Genomic DNA, 26,143 nt, shown 5'->3' with positions numbered 1-26,143 from the left:
AATGGTGAGAAAGTCAACTCAAACAAATCGAACCAAGAGAAACAGGAGATCACTGATATGTTCCCTTATATGGTCAGAATCCTAAATGACGGTGGACTTTTGTCTGTTCTAAATTGTTTGGTCTATCTAATAATGACCTTTAGGGGTAAGAGCAAAATGATTCACTGTTTTAGATTATTAGTCTTGATTATAAACCTTGGAAATGCTGTAAGGTCAAAAAAAAAATACAAAAGTCATTAATCATATTCAACTTGGATAATCCCTCCTGGTGGGGTTTCTATGAAGCCAGCTGCAATTGCAATGGACACCAGTTCTGGTTCAATTTCACCATGAAACTGAACACACGCTCTAAATGCTGTATACCGAACTGACAAGATCACCAATCTTAGAAGAAGATAGACTTTAATATTGATGACGGAGCCTGCAGTCCCTCCTGAAGGAGATACTATGTGCCCATGTAGACAGGCTGTCTGGAAGCTGCTGAAACCTTGGACCAGAATAGCTCTGATAATGTATCTGTCATGAATGTGTGTCATCAGGACCTGTTCCCCAACACACTGTGGAAAATGAAATGGCCTGCTTTATTTAAAGCTGTTACCATGACTGCATAACGTCAAGTGAAACACATATACCGTGACTCGCACATGTTACTTAAATACAACATACTGTATCTCCAAAAGGCCGGAGGGAGTGACATTTAAACTGCCGGGAGCATAAATAACACATTCAACAAGAATTGAATGTCTAAATGTTGAGATTACTGTGGTTTGACAACTTCCGTTAATGAATGGGGGAGAAAGTTCAGTTCGGTGACGTTGTGTTGAATCGTAAGTTGGAGCTCTGTGAAATGTCATCTTCTCTAACCGAGTTCACATGTCCGGGGAATAAAAGCAGCCTGTTGATCATGTGAGAAACAGCACAGTAGGAGTAAGTCCCCTCTCACCCCAGCCTGCTGAAATGAGAGAGCCAGCTGCAAACACAGCACAAAATACAGCTTTCCCACATTTGCACATGGTCCCAGGAGATGGGTGGTCAAGTCTTCTCTGAAAGAGACAGACAGAAACTCCCCGAGTACATGACAAAGAAGATGAGAACCGTCAAGTGAATGGATATGTCTCTGCAGTGATAGCGCTTGAGGAAGTACGTGACAACGCTTTTCCAGTTATTGTTTTTGGACCAACAGGAGCGCAGATGTGCAAATTGACTCATGAATTATTGCGCACACTATTTCCTACAGATGGGAAAGTGATCTCACTCACTTGAGATGACGGACTAGATCGAATGTAAGGGTTTTGACGGTGATTGGCTGTGGCACTCGCTGAGAACTGGGAGAGTGTGTGGTCCGTTTTTTTCTTTTTTTTTTCTCTCTCTCTTTTTCTTGTTTTTATTGTCTGGCCTGAGATCACATCAAGGCTTTGTGTTCAAGTCCAACAGGCCAAAAGGCAGCGAGGTCGGAGGTCAGAGCGATAGCCATCAGTCCTCACCGCACCCAGCTGCTCTCCAAAGAGCTAAATACTGGTACTTGTAGTTCATACTTAACACAGATGGTTTAAAAAGCTCTAAACACAGGTTGTTTACAAAAAAAGAGCCACTAAGTGAGAGTGTATGTCGCTTTTTTCCATCTGATGGGAATGCAATCTATGCCTTGTAAGTGCTCTATGTAACCCCACTTTTCTATATCGTAAACAGCAGCTCACTTTGCTAATTGACTTTCTCCATCCTCTCAGGACAATGGAGGCTGGTCCTTGACTTCTTTATGACTTCCCCTTTATGAGTCTGTGTTTGATTATGCCTTCAAGGAGCCCCTTAATAAAGACAAACAGAGCAAACAGAGCTTTCAGCAGAACACATGGAGAACTCTGAGGCTGTTTGTGAAAAGGTTCTCTCCCTCCTCATGGCAAAATGCCAGCCCTATAGCATGGGACATAGAATAAGAGGATATATGCCAAAAAACACCAGCTGAATGAGAAAGCCCTCCACGGAGACAATGTTTTTCATCTTATTTTAGCCATACATTAAGTTGAAATAATGGCTTATGGTTCAAGTGCTTTTCATTCTTCGGCGATATCCTAGTCATCACATATATACGAAGTGGTAAACAGAATGGATCCAATGCATAACATTGCAGCTTGAATTTAGATCAGTGCTGCTAAAGTTGTTTTCAGCCCAAATTCAATCTCTGCTTTTACCCGAGCTTCACTGTACTGTATGGATTTTTTTTGGATCAGCTCAGCCCCAGTGGCAGAATAAAATACCAGCATTGTATGTTTCTGTAAACTATATATATGTCCAAATGTGTAGGTATCACATGTACCTTATAGACATTTGCACAGTATGTGTTGTTTCATGTTAATGTCCCATGTAAATGAGTTGAATCATGTTGGCATTGTGGCCTCTAAGTCAGTAACCACATTTGTGTCTGCGTTTCAATATTTGCCCTTTCAAGAAAATTACGAAAACAAATCCAAAAATTTTTAATGGGGCATCAGGACATTTCCTGTTGGTTTGTGGTGACAAAACCAGACGTTTTTAACAAGATGTCAGGCAATTTCAAGTTGTGTTTTTAAGGACAAAACCAGGCACATTATTTACAAGATATCAGGTCATTTCCAGCCTTGTTTAAAGCTACTAAACCAGGCATTGTGCATGTGACTTCAGGAGATTTCTAGACATGTCAGTGGCAACAACACCAGACATTTTAAGCCTAAACATGATCAAGCACAGCAGAATCACAACATAAAACTGAGCCTAAAGACATGTAAAGCTGCAACATAAATGTAATGTTTGAAGATTAAAGTGGTTTGCAGAAAGAAACATTCATTCTTATGACTGGGTTGCACTGCAGTGGTTAGCAATTTGAAAACTGGGATTCCAGCACATTCTATTTCTTGGACTGGAATTTTTTTTTTTAAAGGGTAAACTGTTCAAATTATTCTTCACACTGAGCGTTGGCAGTTGTCCAATCAGCCTTAGAGCCCTCAACAACACTCAGTGGGCCAACAGAGGGTCATCTTAGACACAAATTCTCATTTCCTGCTGGGCGAGAGTGCTGGAACGTTAATCAAGATGAAAGGCCTGAATGAGGAAGTGAGGTGAGCGTTTGGCATGTAAGGTGATGAACTTCCTCTTTTTTCATGTTTTTCTCTTTACTGTGAACGGCTAATAACACAGTCAGTTAAAAGCTGCCCTTCCTTCTGTTCCCCCGCCTGACTGACAGAACACCTCCGGGCTGCATTTCTTGCATTCTTAAGGCTGGTTAAGCTGCAGGTCTCTCACAGTTCCCACCCACCGCATCAGCTGTTCTGTGGGAGTCAGGGAGAAGGCCTTGGAACATCCAACTTGACAATCGGTGTTGGAGAGAGACGCTTCCACACCCAAGCACCAACCAAACTGAGTTGAGCCAGCAAAAACAATGTGCCCATCTATTTAAAACCCCCCCTCTCTCTCGCTCTCTCGGCATGACACCCAGGGTTTTATCACCAATGCATCGGCACAATGCTGGACACTTGCCTCTGCAGCCTCATTTCAATGGACGGAAATTGGGAATACAGAAACAGAGCGGTAGTGAAAGGACATGTGGCTCCATCAGCTCCCTTACAAACAATGGAGAATCTCCCAGTGTTTAGCTTCCACTTCCTCCTGAAACATTGCACTAACAATGAGGCGCTATTATGACTGAACGTGTCTGCTGTTTCCAGGAGCAGCATTGGAATGAGTCCAGTATGGAAACACATCTTCAAATTGTTCGGCTCTGGGCAAAATGACTTAAAGAAGGAACAGGTATTTCTCTGATAAAATTAAAGAAAAAATCCTCCAAAATCAACGGAACAGAAAGGCTAACAGGAAACAGAAGTGAAAATAGAATTGGACGTAAAAACAGAACAACAGTGCTTGTTTGACATCTACAAAAGCCTTCTATTTCAATTTTGCTGAATCCAAGTCAAAGTTTGTCTTGCAGCAAAGACATGACAAGAAAACATAATAGATTAGAAACCACGTTTTAAACATACATCATAAAGGGATGACCCAAATGCTTTGGAGCTTCGACCATTGCCATGGTAACTGACATCCAGCATTCAAAGGAAGATGCCGCTGCTGCGATGGCTGCACCAAAAAACTGGCGAAAGACTGATCAGGAGAAGTAGAAAAAACTCATCTATACCATTTAAAGTAGTCTCAAAACCTTGCTTGTCAAATTAACTTTTGAGACCTTTGCTGATGTCTCCCTAAATTGTCCTCGTCCCTCATTAGACTCTCATTATTAGCATTATTAGTTTAGAGGTAAATGTTTGACAGCTCACTTCAAATATTTGCAGGAAAGTGTAATGGAAGCTTGGAAGCTGCAAAAATGTTAGAATAGTATCCAGAAGATCCAGTGTTTCCCACATATGTCATTTACTCTGATGGGCAACTCGAGTATATTTGGGGACTGATTTAAAAAATTGTTACAGGCTACGTTTATTGTTTTCAATCCGTCTGTGAGAAGGATGCCATCCTCGATCGATTGAAGAGGTTAAATTAGACAACATGTGATTATTAAACACAGAGATCTCTAGTTTGTTGAGGACAATAAGTGCCAACCCATTGTACAACAAACTATTAATCTGAACAAAAATATAGAAAAAAAGCACTTAAAGATGCATGATTAGACTCTATTTCATTTGACTGCATTTATCATCTGATACTCAGTTGTCACGTCTTTTTACGATTTACGATTACAATCATGAGACCAGAAGCCAGCGTGCACCATTTCCAGTACCTCTGAAAGCCAAAACAAGGAGCAGACGTACTTGTCAAACGGCTAAAAAAATTAAAAAGCAGATTGTTTCTAATTTATGAGCAAGCTTCAACCAAATGAACAAACTCAACATCAGCTGTACTGACTGTACATGACTGCAATGCATTCATCGACAGGCAACCTGGCAGAGCCGTCCTCTCTGCTTACATTGTTCCCCGATGAGAGATTCAGAAATGTGCAGCCCGTGAGCACAAGTGTTTGTTTACATCGTAAGAAATAATACTCTCTCTCAGACAAGGGGTCTCTGCGGCCCTGATAAGGATTGTGGGTATTTATTACACACGGCAGAGCCCTTTCAGTGAATTGTTTGATAATCCAGTGCACGCTAAAGGGAACTTTGAATCTTAACGCTTATATCGACTATGCGTCTGGCAGAATGACAGAGTCAGACGGGCTGCCCATGAAAATCCCAGCGGATTGAGAGTGCAGAGGACAGTTCACATGCGGATGGAGATCTTGGTTATACTATACAATGAACGTCCCCCTGAGACTGACATTGTGTGTCCTGTAATTGCCCCGAGTCTGCCTCTCTGGTCTCCAGTCTCCGCCAGGGGTGACATCTCGTCTCAAAAGGCAGAGGGAAGGGGTGATATTGTACGGGCCAATCACAGCCCAGTTAGTCAAACCTCCATCAGCTAGTCACAGCTCCATCTCCTCTCACTCCTCCTGAGGAGAAAAGCACTGGGCTGGAGCCAATTCCAAACTACAGGGTTACACACACACACACGCGAGCAGAGAGAAAGACCTTGACCTGCTCATTCTCCTCCCAGGCTTCAAGGCCAAAGCTTTGGCTCTAAATAAATACAGCCTTCAAAGGGAGAGATAGTTTAACCCTCTGGAACCAACACTTTGTTTCAGCCCTGGTTCGACAGATAATCCCTCGCAAATCCTAAATCTCTGTGGGATTCACAGTTAGCCAAAGTGGCAGAAACACAGCCTACAGACAGAGCTTACAATACATGCAAAGACTGCGATCAGGGCAGGCGTTGGCTCAAGAAGCTAATTTGGAGGCAGGGTCGACCATATCAAGGTTTCGGTCAGATAAAAAAAGGCGGGCAGCGTCACTATGAATTGATATCACAACACGGACGCCATGCTTTCTGGAGCCGTTTCAGTTGGAGTGGCAAGTGAGACCGAAAAGCCGTTGCATGAATATGCAAACACACAGATAATCCAACTAACACACAGGGCCATAACCAGGATTTTTCAAGCTATTGGGTTCTTTCAGTTTGATCCCCCACCCTCAGCTGGAAATCAGCCTTCAGCAGAAAGATCCATACATTTTGCATAATTACTCAGGATGACTGTTTCCGCCCTCAATCCTCAGGCTCATTCTGAAAAGAAGCGGATCAACCACCTCTCGATGAGTTGAATTAAGTGTGCACGTTCTTGAGAGTCACAAAGAACATTTCATTGAGGGGGGGCCCTGACCCTCAAGGACTAGAGGACTTCACGTCTGAGGCAGTAATTCCCCACGGAGATGATATCAGAAATACAGGCCTCGCTGAATTAGGATAATAAAAGTGCCAGTTTTCAAAACAAGCTTCCTAACCACGTGCTCATGCAGCGATAAGGACCGGTTTGGTCTCTTCTGCTGGCAAACAACAAACCCACTTTATGCTCTAGATTGCTATTATCATTTAAAAAAACCCTGCTGCGTCAGGGTTCTTCGGCTGTAAACAAGACTGCTTGTAACGTCCCCGGCACAAACTACAAACTACACGACCTCGGTGGCCCCACAGACATGCCAATCAAACAGCCTCCCTGTATGTAAACAGCGTTCGCCCGGCAGAGCCCTCTCAGCTGGTGAGTCGTATGATTAAGACACTTCTGAAGAAAAAGGTCACTGTGAGCCCTGTAAAAACAAGAGGCCTCCTCACAGGGCTGCAAACAGCCAACCCCAGCTGGGCACTCTTCATTTACTGCCATCGACAAGCCCGTCGGCCATTCGTCACGGCAAAGAGCCGGGGCTTTAATGCGCCCGTGGGTCCAGGTTGATCCACCCTGCGCTGAGTGCTGAGGCAAGTCGGCAGACAGGTGGGGTCAGAGTAGATTAAGAATCAGGGTGTAAATCACCCCCCCACGCAGGAAATCACAGACAGGTCTCTCTCTCTCTCTCTCTCTCGCTGCTTATCGATCAGCAGCAACTTCATTCCTATCATTCACCGTGACAGCAACCACTCACTCACACTTCTCACAGTGAGTGCAGCAGGGCTAGGAAAAAAAAACAAACAAAAAAAAAACGTTCAGGCACCACATCGGCATTTACCTACACGGATCAGCCTCTCACCTCCTTTTGGTGTGGGACGCAGGAGACGCCCTTTAATAGATGCGCTCTGACTGACTTGACTGACAGAAAATGGCAAAAATGATGGATGATGTGAAGCAGGTGACAGCCCCATTCTGCCCCATACAAACACCTCCGGCACATGCAGAAATACTTACCTCAGCGCGTCACTCGACCCGCAGCATGTTTAGATTCTTACGGCCATTGATTTGGAGCAGAAGTTCTAAATCAGGTGTCATGTTCTCAACAAATATGATGAATACTTACACTTAAAAAGGGGCACGGTGTGGTTTGGGGGAAGGAGTTCAGACTCAGAAATATCCATTTTCTTCAATAACTGAATAAGCAAGCTGAAAATAAGGTCCCCAGAGTACTGCTTAAAGGGTAGAAAGGTGGCAGGGTCCACAAGTTGCAAGCAAAGTAAAACACTGTGAAACTGTGTTGTGCTTTCAGGTCAGACTGTCTATCTAGTCTTGAAAACAGATAGTTTGGGCAGTCGATGAACATATTTACTTTCTGATTAAAACTAGATGCTGCACCTTTAATGTTCTTTTCAAAATACACATATTGTGGGATCATTTTGCAGTGTGTGTGTGTGTGTGTGTGCGTGTGTGTGTTTGTGTGCAAATTGGACATGTTGAGACCGCTGACAGGTGATGGTCCCTCCTGTGGCACGTCCTCTTACCTTGTTAGAATAGGGCGGTTTGGCCAGGTTGATGCCGTCTCTGATGAGCTTATCCCTGATCATGATCTTCAGCTTCAGTTTGGGGTAAATCACCAGCTCCCTCCTGTTGCCCAGCGTCAGGTTCCTCTGCGCGCCCATGTAACCGCCGTTGCGCCCAACCTCGGTCCAGGACTTGGATCCCCGCAGCTTGGACTCGTACTGGTCCACCATGTGACTGGTATAAATCTCGGCCGCGGGTGGCATCGGCTCCAGGGTGAAGTACAGCCCGCTGGCCGTCTCCTGGGCTTCCTCCCTCAGCCTCCTCACCGCGTCGTGGATCCTCTGCCTGTGGTGCGGGATGTAGACGCCGATGGCATCCAGGTCGGGGTCGCCGATCTGCTTGCACACCTCCAGGTCGTCGTACCCATTATCCACAAAAGCCTCGACGTACTGGGCGAGCTGGAGGGTCTTGAGCCACTCGAAGACGATGACAGGTCCGTTGGTTGTCATTTTGCCTGCTGCCTTTTATTGGCTTCAACTACGAGAAGAAGACGCTGGAGTGAGGGTTACTTTCCCGTCCGGCGTCTCAAACGCATCATAGGACTGTTAATAATATAACCAAATACAACGAATAATGTGCTTTCAACGAGAGTGCAGAAAGTAAACTGGATTAAACAATTGTTGGATTATCCATAGCAGAGGGTTTGGTTACCATCCCAGCCCTCGTGAGTCCGCGGCGTTTTAAGGCATAACAGAGCCGTGTGACAGCCGACACGACTGCAACACCTGTCGGTGTTTACAGAACGAAGATCACTTGGCACAGCTTTCAAATCCCAGACGTCGTGAACACGTCCGCGGTGACCATACCATGCACACACAGTGGCAGCGGTTTTCTTTAAAGAAAGAGGAAATCTCAAACTGCTGTCAGATTCCGTCCGTTGCGCACGGCAGCCGCTGCGTGCACCTTGATACAAACCCCCCGACACACACTCACACACAATTCACGGATTAAACCCAAAGTGCTTTATGAGACGAGGCGAAAGAAAAACAAATCCAAAACGACGGGCTGCGAGGGGGGAAAAAAATTAAAGTCCGACAGCCGACGGCGCGGTTCCGTCTGCGTCCAGCCGCTCACCAGTCTGCGCGCAGTCCGCTTCCCCGCAGCCGGCTCATCACCACACTGGAGCTGCAGCCAACGGCCAACATGCTCGCTGTCGCTCCTCCACCGTGCCGTCCACGCCCCCCTCCTCCTCCTCCTCCTCCTCCTCGTCCTCCACCTCCTCCTCCCCCCCAAAAAATCTCACTGTGCACGTTTAAAAATAGTGCGTCCTCTCTCTCCCGACTTGTCACGCCGCCTCGGGGCGCGCAGCGGGTCACCGGCTTCCCCACCTTCTTGGACAAAGTTGAGACAGAAAAGCGCGCGTTGGACGGCTCAAAGAAAATGAAAATCTGAGCCGCCGGGGTTGTGTCACATTATGATTCCCCCGCACCCCCCTCTCCCTCTCTCTCTCTCTCTCTCTCTCTCTCTCTCTCTCTCTCTCTCTCACTCTCTCATACACACACTCTCACTCACTCATTCAGCATTTCCACGCTTTGGCTTTTCATTCTCAGCACGCATGGGCTCCCTCTATGCGGTGACCGGGGAACTGAAGATCTGCACTGGAGCCTGATGTAATGGGAGAAGCTCGGTCCATCTATTATCTATATGATCAGACATTTTGTGCAGCTGCTTTTTCTTTTCTTTTTTTTTTTCTTCTTTTTTTTTGACCTTACAGCTCTTGAAGAGTCCAGCTGTCTGGATCAAAACTCGCACCACCCCCAGATGCCAACCATGAGACAAACAGAGAGAGACACTAAAGGCAGAGAAGTTGGGCAGATGATACTTGCTCGAATAAGACCTGTCCACTCTGTCCGAATGGATGCCAAGCGGGGCCCCAGTGCTGATGCATGCTTCGTCAAATGCGAGCTGACAGCTTGTTAGGGGTCAGTTTGATACAATCACCATCTCTGCTTCCAGGGCTGGAAGTGATTTGCCTCGGCCCATTATGACGTGCGGCGGGGGCCCGGAGAACAAACACGCCGGTCGGGAGGGTGGAGGGGAGGCATATCAAGCAGGCTGCTTTTGGAGATGAGGTATTTGAAACATGTCAAAAAATAAATAAAAAAAATCATGTTGTGGTGTCACAGGATGAGTGTGGATGCTTCGTCTCACTCATACTGGAGTTGGTTGACATTTTCCTGTGGATTACCTGTCTGCAGCCATCACTGTAATGACTCAGAAATGCTCCATTGTCCCTCATCCTCTGTAAACACCCATGTAAAGTGGTTTGCCTGACAGTAGCGATCGGGGGGGTTAAACGTGTGCAGAGTGGGACGTGATGCATTAGAGCTTGCACTTGCATTGGCATCGGATTCTGTAAGGGGTGGCTGGCTGGTTTGCGAACAGATGCGTCAAAAGTATCTGTGCTTACAAAAAAGTACAATGCAAAAAAAGAAGGGAAATAATTCTGGAGGGGAAAACAAAACACAGTGGCATTACCCTTTAATCCTCACCCTGAACACAAACCTCTTACTTTTACTCCCCTCTATCGTATATAGGATTAAACATTCACATGACTTCCGCTCTCACGATTGTTCTTGGCTCAGACATGACATTAGATCGGTTACAGGAGCAGGGGATTATGGGAGCGGAGTGACAGATGGAACAAGGAGACTGGTGGCTCTCCACGGTGGGGTGGACTCGGAGAGAGCCCGCTGGCAGTGCCAGGATCGCTGCGTTTCCACTCTGCTGCCCCCGGGGCCATGGAGTGCGACCAGCGGGTGCAGAGGGAGGCAAAGGGTGGTAACCTGACACAAGTGTCTCACTGACTGTTTGGAAACACACAGGACCATTTGTCTGAATCAGATCTTTTTATGGAAAAATTACTTAGACTTACACAGTACTTTGATGACTTTTTTTTCATGAAAATGTACTAAATATACTAGTAAAATGAACTACAATCTATGATTATAGTAGAGAATAGATAAGGGGCAGTGGTTCCCAACCTTTGTGCCTTGTGATCCCTTAAAGGTAAAGTTCACCCAAAAAGGGGAAATTCACCCTCACGCCAATGAAAAGTTCCGCAATCCACAAAACATTTCTGAGGCATCCTGGCAAAAGTGTGTCAGCTTTCTCCTAAAAAACAAAAAAGCGTAAAATAAGCCAAAATCTTTGTTTTTAGCTGCTAAGCTAAACACGTTAGCGCATATCCTGTGGGCTTGACTGTGTGTCAAGAGCGTAAATAACATAATTTCTGATCAGTATGGGAGCTTCAGGCTTTTGAGACTTGGATAACGCTGAACGAGCAGTATTACATTTGGGGTTTTTTTCAGTTATTTTCATGTTAAAAAACAAGTCCACTTCAGTTGTTTGGGACAATGCTGCAACACTCTATTGATGTGAAGCTCTTGAAATGTTCTGTGGACCATGAAACTTCACCAGACTTTCCATTGGCGTGTGGGTGAGAAGATAATGACTGAAATTTTGGCTTGACTCTACCTATAAACTAGTGACAGACAAGTTTTCTTTGCTCCAATGTATCATTACAAGGTGAATGTTGATTGCACAATGTAATGGCTGTAAAATCGCCATTTAGAACGGTTCCCTATAACCTTTGCCTTGAGTATACTGTTTTTTGGCACAAAATCTCCTGGGAAAAATTAGACTGGCTGGTGCATCCTGCCTGGTTGGCAGCCTGGCACCATTTCCATCCACTCCCATGCCTCTGTTATTCACTAAATGAATGAATAAACTCAAGTTGTTGGTAGTTGCTGCTCTTAGAGAAACAGTAATGAACTTGTTGTCTTTGCCACAGCGGCACTGACCATAGACCCTTTTTTTACGGCTATCATATTAACTTCATTAAGCAGGAAAAGCACCGGTGTGACTAATATCATTAACGATGGCTCCATTTTAATTAAGTGTCGCAGTAAGTCATGCACATTATCAGAACCCTGGAACCAGTTCACCTTGATAAGTCAAAATGTCTACTGTGAAAACGGGGGAGGAGGGGGTTTCGTTTGTTACCACTCGCAAACTTAAGTAGTATACTCCAAAAAACGTTAACACAACTTTGTGAGAATGAAATATGTTCATATGAATTATCATGTCAGCCCTCAGATTTACACCCATGTGAGGGTCTTGACCCGTATGTTGGGAAACTCTGCTTTTGTGTATAAATTGTCAGAAAATGGAGAAAAATGCAAATCACATCTTGTGAAAACCCAAAGGGACATCTTCAGAACACTTTTTTGTTCAAAACCAAGTAAATATTCAATGTGTGTAACATTAACACGCAGCAGAAAATTATATTTGAGAATCTCCAACCAAAGAATATGTTGCAATAAATGACTAAAAATCAACAGTTATCTAATGATTTTCTGTTCATAAAACTCACTCTCTTTCTAATTATCTCAGTTCTTTAATGTTTTGCTTCGATACACACTGCACAATAGATTTTCAATTCAGCAGAACAACTTAACACAAGCGCACTCCCATACATGCTGAAACTGCCTCAGAGTTAGTGCACAGACATTAAAAGGCAGTCGATGCCCATTTAAAACGACAGGCCCATTGCTTTTTTTTTTTTCTCCACGCGTAGCCGTGTTGCCCGGGAGCCAGAGGACTGCTGCCACATCAATAACACCTCAATAACCAGCTCTTAATATTATCTGAAATAGGCAGCCCAGAGCGCCAGCGCTGGTGAATATGAATATGTTGGTGGTGAGAGTGCACATTAGCATTGTATCATCTGGTAAATATGTATAGGCTGCTTTACCCGCGCTGATTGAAGGAGTGTGACTGAGGTGGGTCGGAGGAAGAAAAGCTCCAGTGGACACAGCTGGAAGGTGAGAGGAGACAGACACAGGCAGACAGACAATAGCAGCCTCCGCTGACAGCCCTGCTCTCTCTATGCTAATTGTCCCCGCTCTGTATTTCTGCCTCTGTCTTAGAGGGAGGACTCGGGTATTAGGAGGTAGGGATTTTTTGCTGGGCGAAATTTTGAGCTCCTCTCCAGCTTCAGACGGCTGGGCTGCACCTTTCGAGACCCCAATTTTGAAATGCTTTGAAGCAGAGAATGGCTTCTGTCCACCTAGATGCAGAGGCACAGCGAAGGTCATGGATGTCGGTTTCTGGGTCGGGGCTTCGGCGTGAGGCTATCTGTCAGCCCCTGATAGATATGTAGACTCCTCTTCCAGCAACACATCCAGGGTTGCACAGAGAAAACACAAATCATGCGCCATGCCTTGACTCGAATGCGTTCCTGCGGTGGGTTTTTGGAACAACACGTCAGCTATTTCTGACCACCGTTTTTGCAGATTTATTGTCAGGTTTTCACGGTGCCAAAGGACTATTAAATACAAAAGTATGATTTTAAAACCAATGTGTTTAAAACCATGAAACTGCACACAATAAAGTGGGATGCATTATTGACTTTCTCTCCTCTCGTCTCTCTTTTCCGTTACAGATTTCGCTGGGCACCGCCAAGACTCAAGGAAACAATTCGGGAGTGAGCCGATGATTGCCCGTGATTGCTCCAGATCACATTCTGCCTCATGGAGAACAGCAGGTAGAATTCCAACATCTTTGGATAACATAAGCTTCTTGCGCTGGGAAAAATTTACCCCGAGAGTGAACCCCCTCCAGAATCGTGCATGAAAACACAAAGACAAATTAGGCAGCGGGAGAAAAACTAAAACCTTCAGCAGCAATTATCATGATGAGTAGATTTGGGGTGAGCCTAACTAAAATCAACACTGAATCCATGTTGTTTATCACCCTGGGATACAATTAAGGGCAAAAAAAAAATAAAAATAATACTGAACGACTTATTTTCACAGGCTTGAAAGTGAAGGAGCTCTCCCCGGAGGTCTGTGATCCGGGGTGACCAGTGGATTCCTGCTCAGCCTTCGATGCTGAGAGAGGGGAAAGAGCTTGATCTGTCTTTATGCGCTTTTAATTACAAGTGGCTGGCCGGGCCGCAACCTCCTGAGACCAGAGGTGAAGCCGTTGCGTCAGGACCAGCTGCCATTCCGCTGGCAGCTCAATATCAACCTAAACATCCCCTGAAACCCACGGGCGAGGAGGAGGAGGGTGGAAGATCGGGGTTAATGCAGGGATCACATGTGTAAGCATATCAGGCACGGACACCTGCCAATCACAGGGGCGGCGGCAACAGGTCGGTTATCTGCGTTCCAACGCAATAATATTCCTCTGAGCTGCGGTTGGCACTAACTTCTCCGCTTCTCCTGGGATGTGGTTCAATAAGAGCATGTGGGGGGGGGGGGGCAGACGGCTCTCCGATCAGACAGAGGTGGTGATTACCGTCAGCGGAACACACAGGCTGATGGGAGTGCAGACTCCCTCAGCTCCTACAAATTGGACCATGCTGTACTCTCAGCTCCAGAAGCGGTGAATACTTGGAGGAAAAGGAATATACTGAACGGTGATACCCATGTTTGTCTTCTCTCGTTGACTTGCCGCGGAACAGAAAGTCTCCCGGCATCCCGTTTTATCCCCCTCACCACCTGATTATAAACTGGCAGTGTACATTCATCGCTGAAAGCCTCTCCCAAGGAACCAAACACAAGGCACATAAAAGAGAAGGAAGTGTGTGCCGAGAACCCGCGACAATAAAGACACTGCTAATTAAAATCACTGATGGTACAAACCAGCAGTTAAAATTAATCGTGTTTATTGTGCCTAGAGTTAAAAAACTCACATGGCTGGCTAATGAGCCGAAAAACACTTAGACAAACACGGAGAAGAAACTGTTTCATAACAGGTAATAAATTAAATGTCTGTAAATGGGTCAGACCGTCTTCAAACGTAATGTACTCGTGCTGAGCTTCTTTTTGTTGGAAACAGAAGTCATGGCACGACAGAGAAATGTCAAATAAAATCCCGAAAGTCCCACAAACCGAGCCACCTAAGAAACCAAGCTGCTGCTTTGTAGTCTTAAGCTGTTATCATAGAAACCCAGGCTCCACCAAAGAGAGAATTATCAGGCAATATGACTCCTGTTATTGCCTTTGGCAGTGCTTTAATAAGACCCGGCTAACCGGGTGACCCAAGTTCGCAGCGGCAGAGGCAGTTGTAGGAGAGGATTTGGTGGCTCAAAGGGCAGCAGCATGCCCACAGGAGGCGGCACTTAATTCCCAGTCAGCTGCACCGATACGCCGTTGCGGTGAACCGGAGTCCACGTAATTAGCATGGACGGCCATGCGGCGACCGGGTACAGCAGCGTAAGTGGATTATGTATGTATGCAAATGTCTTGACACATGGCCACCGGCAACTTGAGACATGCAACTGTGAGCGGTGATATAATGTGAAAAATGTGTGGGCGTGGTTTTTTTTTTTGCAATCGGGTGCTTGGCGCGGAAACCCTTGGCGAGTGTGTACAGGCAGGGAGACCGTCGAATAAAGTTGTTGCACAAAAAACATTTGCGTTTACAATCTCTCACATGCAAATACACACAATAATCTTCCGAAGCCCCTCGCACACCTGTGGGTTTACGGTTGGGGATCAAAAAAAGAGATGTAAATTAGTCCGTCTGTGAATATGACTGCCTCGTTTCTTTTCTTTTTTCTCTCCTTGGCTGCATTGACATTTCAAATGTAAGGATAATCTTGAGGGGTCAGGGTCTGGCTTGAAGATGCCAGACAGGAGATATCAACATCGCCTCATGAATATCGACTCACCTCAGAGCATGATGACACTCAGATATTTAGGGTCTAACAGCCGAACCAGGCGCTTTGCCGAGAGACGACGGCTGAACCGAACAGTCAGGAGATCTCTTACAGATAGTTTCATCGCTGAGGACAGATGAATCGCAACCAGACATGCGATCAAATCCTGAGAGACAATGAAAGACATGCCGATAGAGAGATGGGAAAGGTATCTCATAGTATGACAGTCCCTTGTGTGTGTGTGTGTGTGTGTGTGTGTGTGTGTGTGTGTGTGTGTGTGTGTGTGTGTGTGTGTGTGTGTGTGTGTGTGTTGCCTAAAGGGAAGGTTTCCAGCTGATGATAAATGAACCGTCATGTGACTTGAGAGAATGTTTTATAACAATCCCCTCAGCAAAGCAGTGGTGCAGAAAGCCCAATTAATAAAGATTAGCTCTTTTTTTTTCCCGCAGACCTCGTTTTCCTTCTTAATTAAAACAAGGTGAGTGAAAACGAATGAATCGTTGTGCAGATATGTGAAGCTGTGCCCTTTTCTCTGTAAAAATGACACATCCATGGAATAATAGGCTCTTTAACGGACGGAGAACAGAACCTCCCCAGTGATGATAGATGGAATGACGGTTTCCTCTTTCTTTGGATGTTAGGCGACTTTATTTTCTCGGCTGACAGAGGTGGCTCAGACTCACCCTCATAGACACTACATTAGAGATCACTAGAGATACATTAGAGTATTCATGACTTGAAAACTGGTTAAAGTTAAAAAAAAAAGTTTCCTCTTAAAAAAAAAATCATTATGAAATGAACTAAGAAAGATTATCCTGGCAAAACTTATTTTTCCCATCAGATATCAAGTCATAAACATGGGACAGAAATCAATTTAGATCAGACTTAGAAAAAAGATTGCTGGGAAAAAAAAAAAAAAAAAATCAACTTTCCCCTCAGGGCTTCCACAGAAGCTGGACTTCAGGCATGTTTATTACCGATATAAAATAGAGACATTTAATCTAATTAAAGCATTTTCCACTTGGAGTTTTTGGTATGGAGCTGAGAGGAGACATTCTGCATAAAGCTGATGATTTGTAACTGAGCGGGTCTACCAATACCCAGTTTCTGTACCTCAGGAGGACTGAAGACAAAAGAGCAATTAGACACAGCAGCCGCAGAGTCTCACTGCAATAAATCTAGTCTCAAATGGATGTGGAGATGATGGCTGCGAGCCGAGGTTTGTTAACATGTTATATTAATGACTAGGGCTCTGAGCGTTTGACCCAGCCACCAAGTCTTCGGGGCCTATTTGATAGCATGATGTGTTGGTGGATGGAACATACAGGACAAGGGGAAATTCTCAGCTGTGGACAGAAGGCGATTGCTGCATGAAAATGTGGATGTGATTAAAATAATTGGACGGAATCACTACCATCATAGAATATATGACCGTTTCTTTGCTGCACAGGTCAGTGACACGTGAGAAGCAAAGTGAAAGACGAGGTAAAGTAAATGGGTTATCGAACACGAGGTTCGATGGCTGTATTAATCTCTGCAGTGCCTCGGAGGGGGACGGATGGAAAGAATGAAGGTCCATTTTTCATCAGGGGTCGTTATGGGTGACAATGATGGCTGCGGATGAGGATTTCATCATAATCCCAAATGATTTCCCAACAAGTGCATGACGCATCAATCAGAGTTGGCATCTGACCATGAGCTCGCCTCGGGACGATCACCTCATCTGTTATGGTACGCTGCTAACATTTTACTTCATATTAAAAGAGAACAAAAAAACGCCCAGGAGAAGAAATATGAAGTCGTTCCAAAGGAAAACAATCAAATGTGTGACACTGCCAGACAGGTATGCCAATGTAGAATCCAATTTTATGTACATTGTCCCATATAATCAGTCAACTGCGCAGACTTGGACTTGATATTCTCCTCTGATTTTTTAACCCTTACCCTTAAGTGATAATACATGGTGAGTATTTGCTACAGTGGCGGAATCAGGGTGATAGAGGAGCGGGGGGGGGGAGTACAAGCACACAGGAAGTCGTGTAATATTTATAGTAAAGAGGGGACACTGGGACACCGAGAGGGCTCTTGTTTCAAACAAGGGGGCACCGGGGGCAGGTGATCGCAAACCATCGAAGTCCACCTATGTGTTGGTACGTTCAACTGTATTACATTGGAAGGTGATCCTATCATTTTGTCCAGCCTGACCTGATACAGGTATTGATGTTCCATAAAGACCCCACATCGGTGGAGGGGACACTCATCACTGAGTCCAACCAACCAATCAATATCAGTGAATGACTTAAATGCAGGTGATTTCTCAATATCCGACACAACGTCCTTAGCTGATATCTGCCCAACTGATTTTGCAAAAAAACTTCAATGATGAAAACTTCGACGTCATTGAAATACTAGCTGAACTACTCTGACATACGTTACTAAGGAAAAATTCTGGCACCGTAGAGGAAAGTTTGCCTTAAGCTCCAGAGGAAGAAGAAAATATTGAATTTACACACACACACACACACACACACACACACAAAAAGGACAGCTGACTTGAAGCTAATACCGTATATATGAAGCTCACTGTGTGGAGGTACTGTGAGATGTTATGACTGCACATGAGGGACTGGGGTTAGACGTAAGGAAATTCTTTTTAAAATATATTCTGGTGGGAGAGACACAGCGGGGGAGAAAGTGGTCTGCTATTTTTCTGGGCAGACACACCAGAATGATTTAGCATAGGCAAATATAAAAACCGCCTTTGTCTGTAGAAGATACCATAACAACATTGTCCTTCAAGGAACTTCTGCATTAATCTCCCTCTCATCTCCGCCACGAAGAAGCCATACACTTTCTCCCCCCCCACCCTCCCCCTTCTCGGCTCTCAAAGGATAATGTCTGACGGCTTGAGTGTTTTATATTCAATTTTCTGCTCAAGTAAGCGCCTTCAAACATACCCCTCAATTAAGCAAAAAAAAAAGGGGGGTCTCCACTGGACTTGATGTACTGCGCTGAACCCCCAGGACCTGAAGGTCTGACCTTACATCAGGCACTCTGACACATGCATGTGGCCGCTCACAAACATTGCCTCCAACTGCAGATTTTTTTGCGCCGGTCCATTGGGGTTCTGGCTTTGGTGTAGTTTGACAAACACTGTTTGATCTCAGTGAGACACTGTCTCTCTGCTGGTTTTCAGAAGCTCATTTGGACAGATCAAACGCATCCGAGCCATTTTATTTTTATTAAATATGGCACTTTCAGTGTGTTGGAAATTGGCTTGTTGGACAACTTACGTGTGAAATGGTGAGAACATTTTGCTAACACCAGAGTCATTTGCTCCAGCGCACTTCACACAATTGTAGCAACTGCTACATAGCTGGGATTGGCACTGACGGCTTCTAGTCCCTATAGGAATCCACGCAGAATACTGAGTGCTCGGCAGGGAACAACATTAAACCCCTCGGGGGCATCAGAGCAAAACTAAACAGACGCTGACAGATCACAGAGATATGAAACACAGAATTTTGAGAGACAAGCCAACAGGTACCATACCCAGGAAAGCCAAAGGAGACTTTGAACAGTGAACATCGGGGTATGGCTGACGGAAGAATGGGGAGTTGACAGAATAAACAGACTATCCTGTCTGAATGCAATCAGCATCTGTTTTTATCAGTTGACAGTCACCCATGGCAGTGTGTAAGCCTTCTTTATCCTGCCTAAACCACTGTGAGTGTTGTTGCTGGTGAGGTGACGTTTAACCGCTGGCCTTAGGCAACGTACGACATATTTTCCCCAAAAAAATATTTCTCTACATTAGCCCCTGTAACACTGACATACAAACGATTTTGAGGCTTGTGTCAGGTGGGTTGCCTAATCTTTATTAACAGATATCTGCAATAGAACGGACAAGTTTTCATTTAAAACCTGAGATGTATCAGCCAGTTGTCCACGTACAGAACAAAATTACTTTTTTTTTTATGTGTACCAGCAAAACAATATGATCATAAATGCAGCCAAGCTCAGCTTATGAATCTCAAGCTGCTACAGGGGCACACAGGAGAAAGTCTTTGCCCGGATGTCTGTTATCCGGAAATCCACTAGCTACAGCCGATGTCCAGCAACAATCCCCACAGCTAAATCATTGCCAGAAAATTACCAATGGGTTCCAAGATGCCATGCGCCAAGCTTAACAACCCCCAAAACAAGTCAGTTTACTCTTCGAAAAATGCGTTATTAATCAGCACTAAGTCTACAGGAATGCTAAAAGCTATTTGATGCTGTACTGCTAACATTAGCATGCTAAAAGAAATGATGACTCGCAATGCAATGCTAACATACATGTTACATTACACTCCTAATGCTAACATTTGCTAATTAGCCAAAAAGGATTTCAGTTTTTCTAATGTCATTTGGATCCATCCCCTTGGGATCATGAATGTCTGCACATACCACTCTCATGGTGATCAATCCCACAGTTCCTGAAAAGAACTAAGAAGGCCTCTACCATAGAGGAGGCTTACCGTACAAAACCAGAAAGCAGCAGTTCCAGAACCTCTCCACACAAGGTCATGAATCTGATTTCTCATCCAGCACCCTGGAAAAACAGCACAGAGGTCTACCGAGGGGTTGCTCCCCCTTCTGTGTCAGACCCATCTCATTTCAAAGTTGATATTAATACTGACATTTTTGCAACATGCCTTAATGTGAAATTACCACATGATGACATCTCTTAATGTTCTATCTGTAGAAGTGCCTGCATGCGTAGGAGACTGATGCTGGAATCAACAAAGAGCGGCGAGGGGTCAAATATTTGAGCTCATTCTCTCTTTGCCCGCCCCAAAACACCCTCAAACCAATTACTGACTAATGTTCGATGCATGTGAAAGAGTCAACAGACTGGCAGAATAGCAGAATCTTTAAGTAGAACGTATCCATCATTATAATAATACTCCTATTTAAATGCATGAACAAATGCTTTGCTGCGGGCATGTCACATGCATTTATATAAGGGTCTCAAGTTTGCCTTCTGATCGCCGTGCAGATACTCTCTGTGGTTACAGTCAAATGCCAAAAATATTGTGCAGGCCTTCGTCGAGATGTAAGGTCATTAATATTTCAAGGGATCCTCAGGTTGAAAATTGCTTCTCAAAGAGCGATACAAAGTTAAATAGCTCCAAATTAATTTGCTTCAAGTCCACACAGCACGCCGAACATCTTAAGCACAAACAAGGTCACTTGCTAAAGGCAACACATTCCACTCGCCAGATTAAAAAACTCATTTTTTTCTTATCAGGAGTATTAGGGGAGTGTTTTCGCACAAACAATTTCATACGTCTCTGCCTCGGCTGCGTTGTTGTGTGTTTCTCCCCTTGCGTTAGAAAATATCAGAATATTGTTCCCCTCTCCAGATGCTGTGGCATTGCCTCAAGTGCCACGCCACCCCCCCCCCCCCCAAAAGACTGTTTCATGTCTAAGCTGTCTACCTGCTGGGATTGCTTCTTTTCACTCCTGCAGCTGTGTTTGTGTGAAAATGGTTGGTGTTGGTTTTGTTAAGGGCTCGTAAATCCACTGAATACAAGCGTTGATGGCTCGTTACGTAACGACAGCAAGTTGTGATCTTTTCGGTGCAATTACAGTTAAGTGCGTGGAATGTTTTGATGGTCAGTCCAGTGTGGATGTGGGCAGAGCAGAATAAAATGTCTCATGAAAAAAAGTCATCGCTTTCAAATCCTTTTCAGACAGGTTAGTCATTTGATGGACTCATAGCGGGGGCTACATTTCACCTCAGCTTAATGTTGCAGCTCAGAATGTAGAAAAAAAATGCCAGCATACGTTTCATATGCACTTCAAATGTAGGCATTGTTTTGAACAAACATTCACTCACTACTCATCATTGTATAGATACAGATTTTTTCAGATTCCATGTAAATGAGCTGTTCAGGGGAAGGGGATGTGGTGGCGTGGTACCGAGGGGAAACGAGTGCAGGAGGCCACACTGTTTGCGACGCTTCGACTGGGCAGTTTTAACGACCGGTCAGGATATTCTGCAGCTGCCTTTGGGGCAAAAAAAAACAGATGTTTGTAACTAAACATCAGGACTTTTTGCAGCTGTCTCCGGGGTCACAGCACCAGATGTTTTTAACTAAATGTTGGGACTTTTTGCTGCTTTTCTCTGAGTCAATACAGCCAGAAGCTTTTATTGAAATTTGGGGACTTTTTGCAGCGGCCTTTGAGAAACGAAAAAACTGGACACCATCGTCATTTTCCATAGGCGCAATGTGAAATTTAAAATATACATGCAAATAAGCTTAAAGTTTTGACATACCCATTTAATAAGTGCAAGGTGTACTGTGAGAAGGTTGCTCGTCCAGTCTCATTTCGTGGACCTCACCTCGTAGTGAGACGAAATCATTCTTTAGTCTCACTTTTCCATGGTTTGCAGAAACACACAATGCCAACATTTACCCTGGCAAGCTTCCTTTTCGGCATAGATCCTGCACGAAGCTCTGTTTTGTATTCTTTGGCTTGAGCATATACTGTCTTCACAGCTATCTGTCACACCATCGGTATTAAACTCAAGGAAGTTTAATTCTTCAGTGTTACATGCACGGTAGTTGGGACCAACTCAGAGCTGTAGAGAGAGGAGACTGTGCTTCCAAGCCTACACAGGAAATCAGAGCGTGAAGCGAAACCATACAAGAAGTAAAGGATTGTCTGCACTATTAATATCTATACACCATAGGATTTAAGGTCAGAGCTTGTGGAAAAATGAAGCATTCCCTTATAAACGGGAAGAAAACATTGTGCAACGTGCTGATTTATACAGGGGTCAGGGATTTGTAACTGATGTAGGAACAATGCCTTAATGATATATCGTTTGTTCTAGCTTTAGTCATATCTGTTACACGATAATGACTTCATGTTATTTATTGATGAACACTTCTACTGCTTTTTCTAACTTACCACAACAATGGGTTCTATTTGATATTTTGATTAATTCTAACATCTGGAGCTTATTTTCCTTCACAAGAAGCGTTTGCACAGATAAGTCGAGTAAACGCGTTTCAAATGTTTACCTCAAATGTGGATTGATGAATGCGGTGCATACCAAATGGACAATTAGGAAAAGCAAAGTAGGGACAAGAAAAGATCTGAATGCGGATAGATCAGAGGGAAGATTACCAGCAGACTGTAAAGCACAGCAGTCATCCCCACTGTCACATGCCATAAACCATTCCCCTGGAGAGGGCCAGCTATTTACAGCAAATAACTGGCTTTATGTGGAGCTGGCTAAGATATGCAGAGCCACACAGGAGAAAATCCCGGTCTCTCCAGGGCAGATTAAAGAAAGAAAAATGCATGCATTCTACAGATTTAGAGGACTGTGCTTAACACCAACTGCATTACATGTGCTGGTATTCCAGGAATTCTAAAATTGACCCAGGCAGAAGGAGTTCGGTTAACATTTATGCCTTTTAACATCCGTGTGTTTATTAAAGGCTCATTCCAGGTTTTAATGATCATAATTGCTTGTAGTTTTATATGGTTCATTGGCACAAGTACTTTGTAGGGGAGAGTCACTATTTATTTTATTGTCCTTTCAGATGATTTAGAAGATTCCTTGTCTAATGCAACTGTCAGACAAACGATATAATGTAACAAAAAAAATGGTGACCATTTGGCTAAAGCTAAATTCAGGTTCTGGTATTTTTAAACCTGGGGCTCTACATTGTCATGTTTGGGTGTATACTGTTCTGCAGTAATGTCGTCGGACACTTCGTTGGAATAAAAACCTCATCCTGTCAGTGGCTAAAACAACTGGACTGTTACCGGACAGTTGGAATTGTCCCAAATTATTGCATTTAAGTCATGTTGCAGCTGTCAGTTTAGGCCATCTCCTGGACCAATTCCAATTTTTTTGGAAAGTGTGAATCATTTACACAACCAAACATGTAAATATAAGGCCCTGGTTAAAAATATCGGAATATCCCATTAACAACTGACAATATATTAACAAACACAACAGAATGGCACGTCAAAAAACAGTGCAACCTCCACCCAGACTTGTATAATATAATATTCCACACTTTGTTTGTCTGTGCAGTATCCTGCAGGTGGATGTAAGAAAGATTACAGGCATGACCTTGATTTCCTCTCCCCCTGCTGTTTTTTTCTTACGTGTTGAATTGCATAGTTTCTTCATGCAGTAAAGTGTATTACCTCCGACGCCTGGTCTGTGTCTGGTCTTGTTGTGGCAGGCCATTTGTCAAAACACACCTGTACTGGACATACTGTATGTGTCAGCGGAGAAAAGGTTTGAAGCTGCATCACCTGGAGTCATGTGCACTTCAAATACCTGAGCAGGAGGTGCACAGTTCCCTCACCTCTTTAGGTAAACGGAGAAAGAAAACAGTTCAATGATGATGTGCCCTGCTGACTCATAATCCCCGCTGTGTGACCCCAACTCATAATATCCCGTTGGAATACTTCACCATGTTGCAAATACAGTCCAGTGTTAAAAAAAAAAAAAAAAATACGAGCAGCATATCAGTTGGTCCCACAGAAGCTCGGGCTTATAAGACAAACCAAACATAAAATTCAGGGTTGCAGTGAGGTTAAAAACTGACACTGGATAAATATTTTTTTTCTTAAAAAAAAAAAAAGGCAATTTACATGCAAATGATGCTGCTGGCATTTGCAGTAATTGCCATTTGTGCTCGTCATCCAAAACGATACAATGGCAACACCTTTAAACTGCGGGGAGGAACGGGGAGAAAAGCATGTGGACAATGGGCTGAAATTTGAGGATCTTGAGTAGTTTTCCGATACATTGCCTTGTCAAGTCTTGTTACACAGTTTAGCAGTTCCTAAATTACCACATTAAACTTGTTTATCTTGAGGATCAGTTCAAGAATCAGTCAGACACGTGGAATGAATGGCGTCCCATTATTCGTGCCATTCTGAGTGCGCCCTTCAGCTCACAGCTGCACTGATTGAAAAGACTGCGAGCGACTTGTGTTAGCATAGGCGAACTCATTTGAATCCAAATCATTCTGATCACAGGCTAGCCCCCAGAAACACGTTAAAAATAACACACTCGTGCTCAATGGACGCATTATAAATTCCAGTGAGATGAAAAGGTTTTGATGTGGTTTTGGGAAGCAGCGAGAGAGGCTGTTTCCTTTCATCTTTAAGATGGAAAATGCAGGGATACAATAAACACACACACACACACACACACACACACACACACACACACACACACACACACACACACACACAAGTACAAGTACAAGCGGACACATAGATGCAAGAGTGAGAGGAGATCATGAACTCACATTCCCATATGGCCAATAATTTATGAAAATAAATGTAGCCTATAGTTAGCACTGACTGGCTTTACTGCAACAAAAAGAAATATTTAGCATTTAGCTTTATTATGAGGAAAGGAGAAGAGAAGAGGGATAAATCAGGGTTTGTATTTCTTGGTATTTATTTATTAAAGAGATTGTAGTGTTCCATACAGGCTGCTTTCAATACTCTCCTACGAAGCAGATAGCTATGAAGTAGTGACCACGCAATCAGCCCTGATTACTGAGCAGATTACATTACGTAATCCGAAATGTGCCCAACTTTGATCAAACCCAGAGAAATCCTTCGTTTAGTGGCCTGTTGCTATAACTTCCAGGGAAGCTCTGACAACTTGTCAGCAAAATAGGATGTAAGACTTTATTACATTACCTTGCTTGAGTCACATCGGACGGGTTTTCATTTGCAGTGGTGGTTGTTAAAAAGGTGCAACATTTTAGAATTGGCCACCTGTCGAATTCATACTCCAAACAGAGAGGGTTTAGCATGTTGCTTGTATAATTGCTAACTGCTGCTGATGTTAGTAAGCTCAGTTAGCCTCGCAGCTAGCAGCTGTACTTGCTAACTCCACCCGGAGTGGGAACCCTGAGCAACAGGGGGGTGTTGGCTAGCTAGTTAGCATGCTAACTGTAATAGATGTCTTTGCAACATATCATAGCAAAACAGTTTTTTCTTCACTTGCTATTGATCATTTGAGCTCATTTTCAACTTAAATCTGACATTTTCCCCCATTGACAAAGAAGACAGCAACTCCCATGACTCCACGCTTCATTACAATGCCATAAAGCTATGCTTTTTTTATTGTTATGAGAGACCTCAAGTGGCAGAAATCACACACTGTGCATTTAACTGTCTCAGAGCAAAGCTAACAATGAGGATTACTTGAGGTTTGAGTGTAACCCAATGTTTGTGATCGAACTTAGCCAAAGTCATCATTTAAGTGCAATATTTAATATTACGAAAGGCATGTTACCAGACTCAAGCCTAGTGGTACCAGGGCCGGTAGCTATTTTGCTGCACAGTACTTGGGTGGCTGTGAAGCAGTAAAGAACAAAGACAAGTTATCTGTGTTGCGATCGACTCAACCGCCATGTTTATTTTTCCTTGTCGCGGGGCAACAATCCATCACAAAAATATTCTCCAGGTTTCATAACATTATCATCAACCAAAACATATTTCTGTATCCAAAATATGCACTTGAACACATAGTATATTCAGTATACTAAGTTACTACTAACACTAACCACCTGAAATACTCCATAGTGTAGTTTACTGTCCCCCCCAAGTGAAATGAT

General features: G+C 44.0%; 1 protein-coding gene and 1 long non-coding RNA gene across 9 annotated transcripts in view; one reads left to right on the top strand and one right to left on the bottom strand.

Annotated features, from left to right (window-relative positions):
• The window catches only part of sash1a (SAM and SH3 domain containing 1a), a 270,190-nt gene that overhangs the window by 172,386 nt on the left and 71,661 nt on the right, over positions 1-26,143 (bottom strand). Inside the window, exon 1 of one of the 8 annotated variants that reach the window (XM_037085796.1) lies at positions 7,771-8,970. The exons of 4 other annotated variants lie outside the window; for them this stretch is intronic. In XM_037085796.1, the coding sequence (XP_036941691.1) occupies positions 7,771-8,259 (489 nt within the window). In that variant the 5' untranslated portion in view covers positions 8,260-8,970. Of the gene's footprint in view, positions 1-7,770; positions 8,971-26,143 lie in introns of those variants that run through there. 3 more of the 8 variants (XM_037085798.1, XM_037085797.1, XM_037085806.1) reach the window with 3 other exon arrangements.
• LOC119012212 lies at positions 9,658-14,018 on the top strand. The gene is made up of 3 exons (XR_005072399.1): positions 9,658-9,882; positions 13,257-13,358; positions 13,630-14,018. It is a non-coding gene; the product is annotated as an uncharacterized LOC119012212 (long non-coding RNA).

The sequence above is a fragment of the Acanthopagrus latus genome, chromosome 22, assembly GCF_904848185.1.
Source record: "Acanthopagrus latus isolate v.2019 chromosome 22, fAcaLat1.1, whole genome shotgun sequence".
Classification (NCBI taxonomy): Eukaryota; Metazoa; Chordata; class Actinopteri; order Spariformes; family Sparidae; genus Acanthopagrus; species Acanthopagrus latus.
Note: the sequence above shows the minus strand (reverse complement) of the source record. Positions and strands in the feature narration are given on the sequence as shown.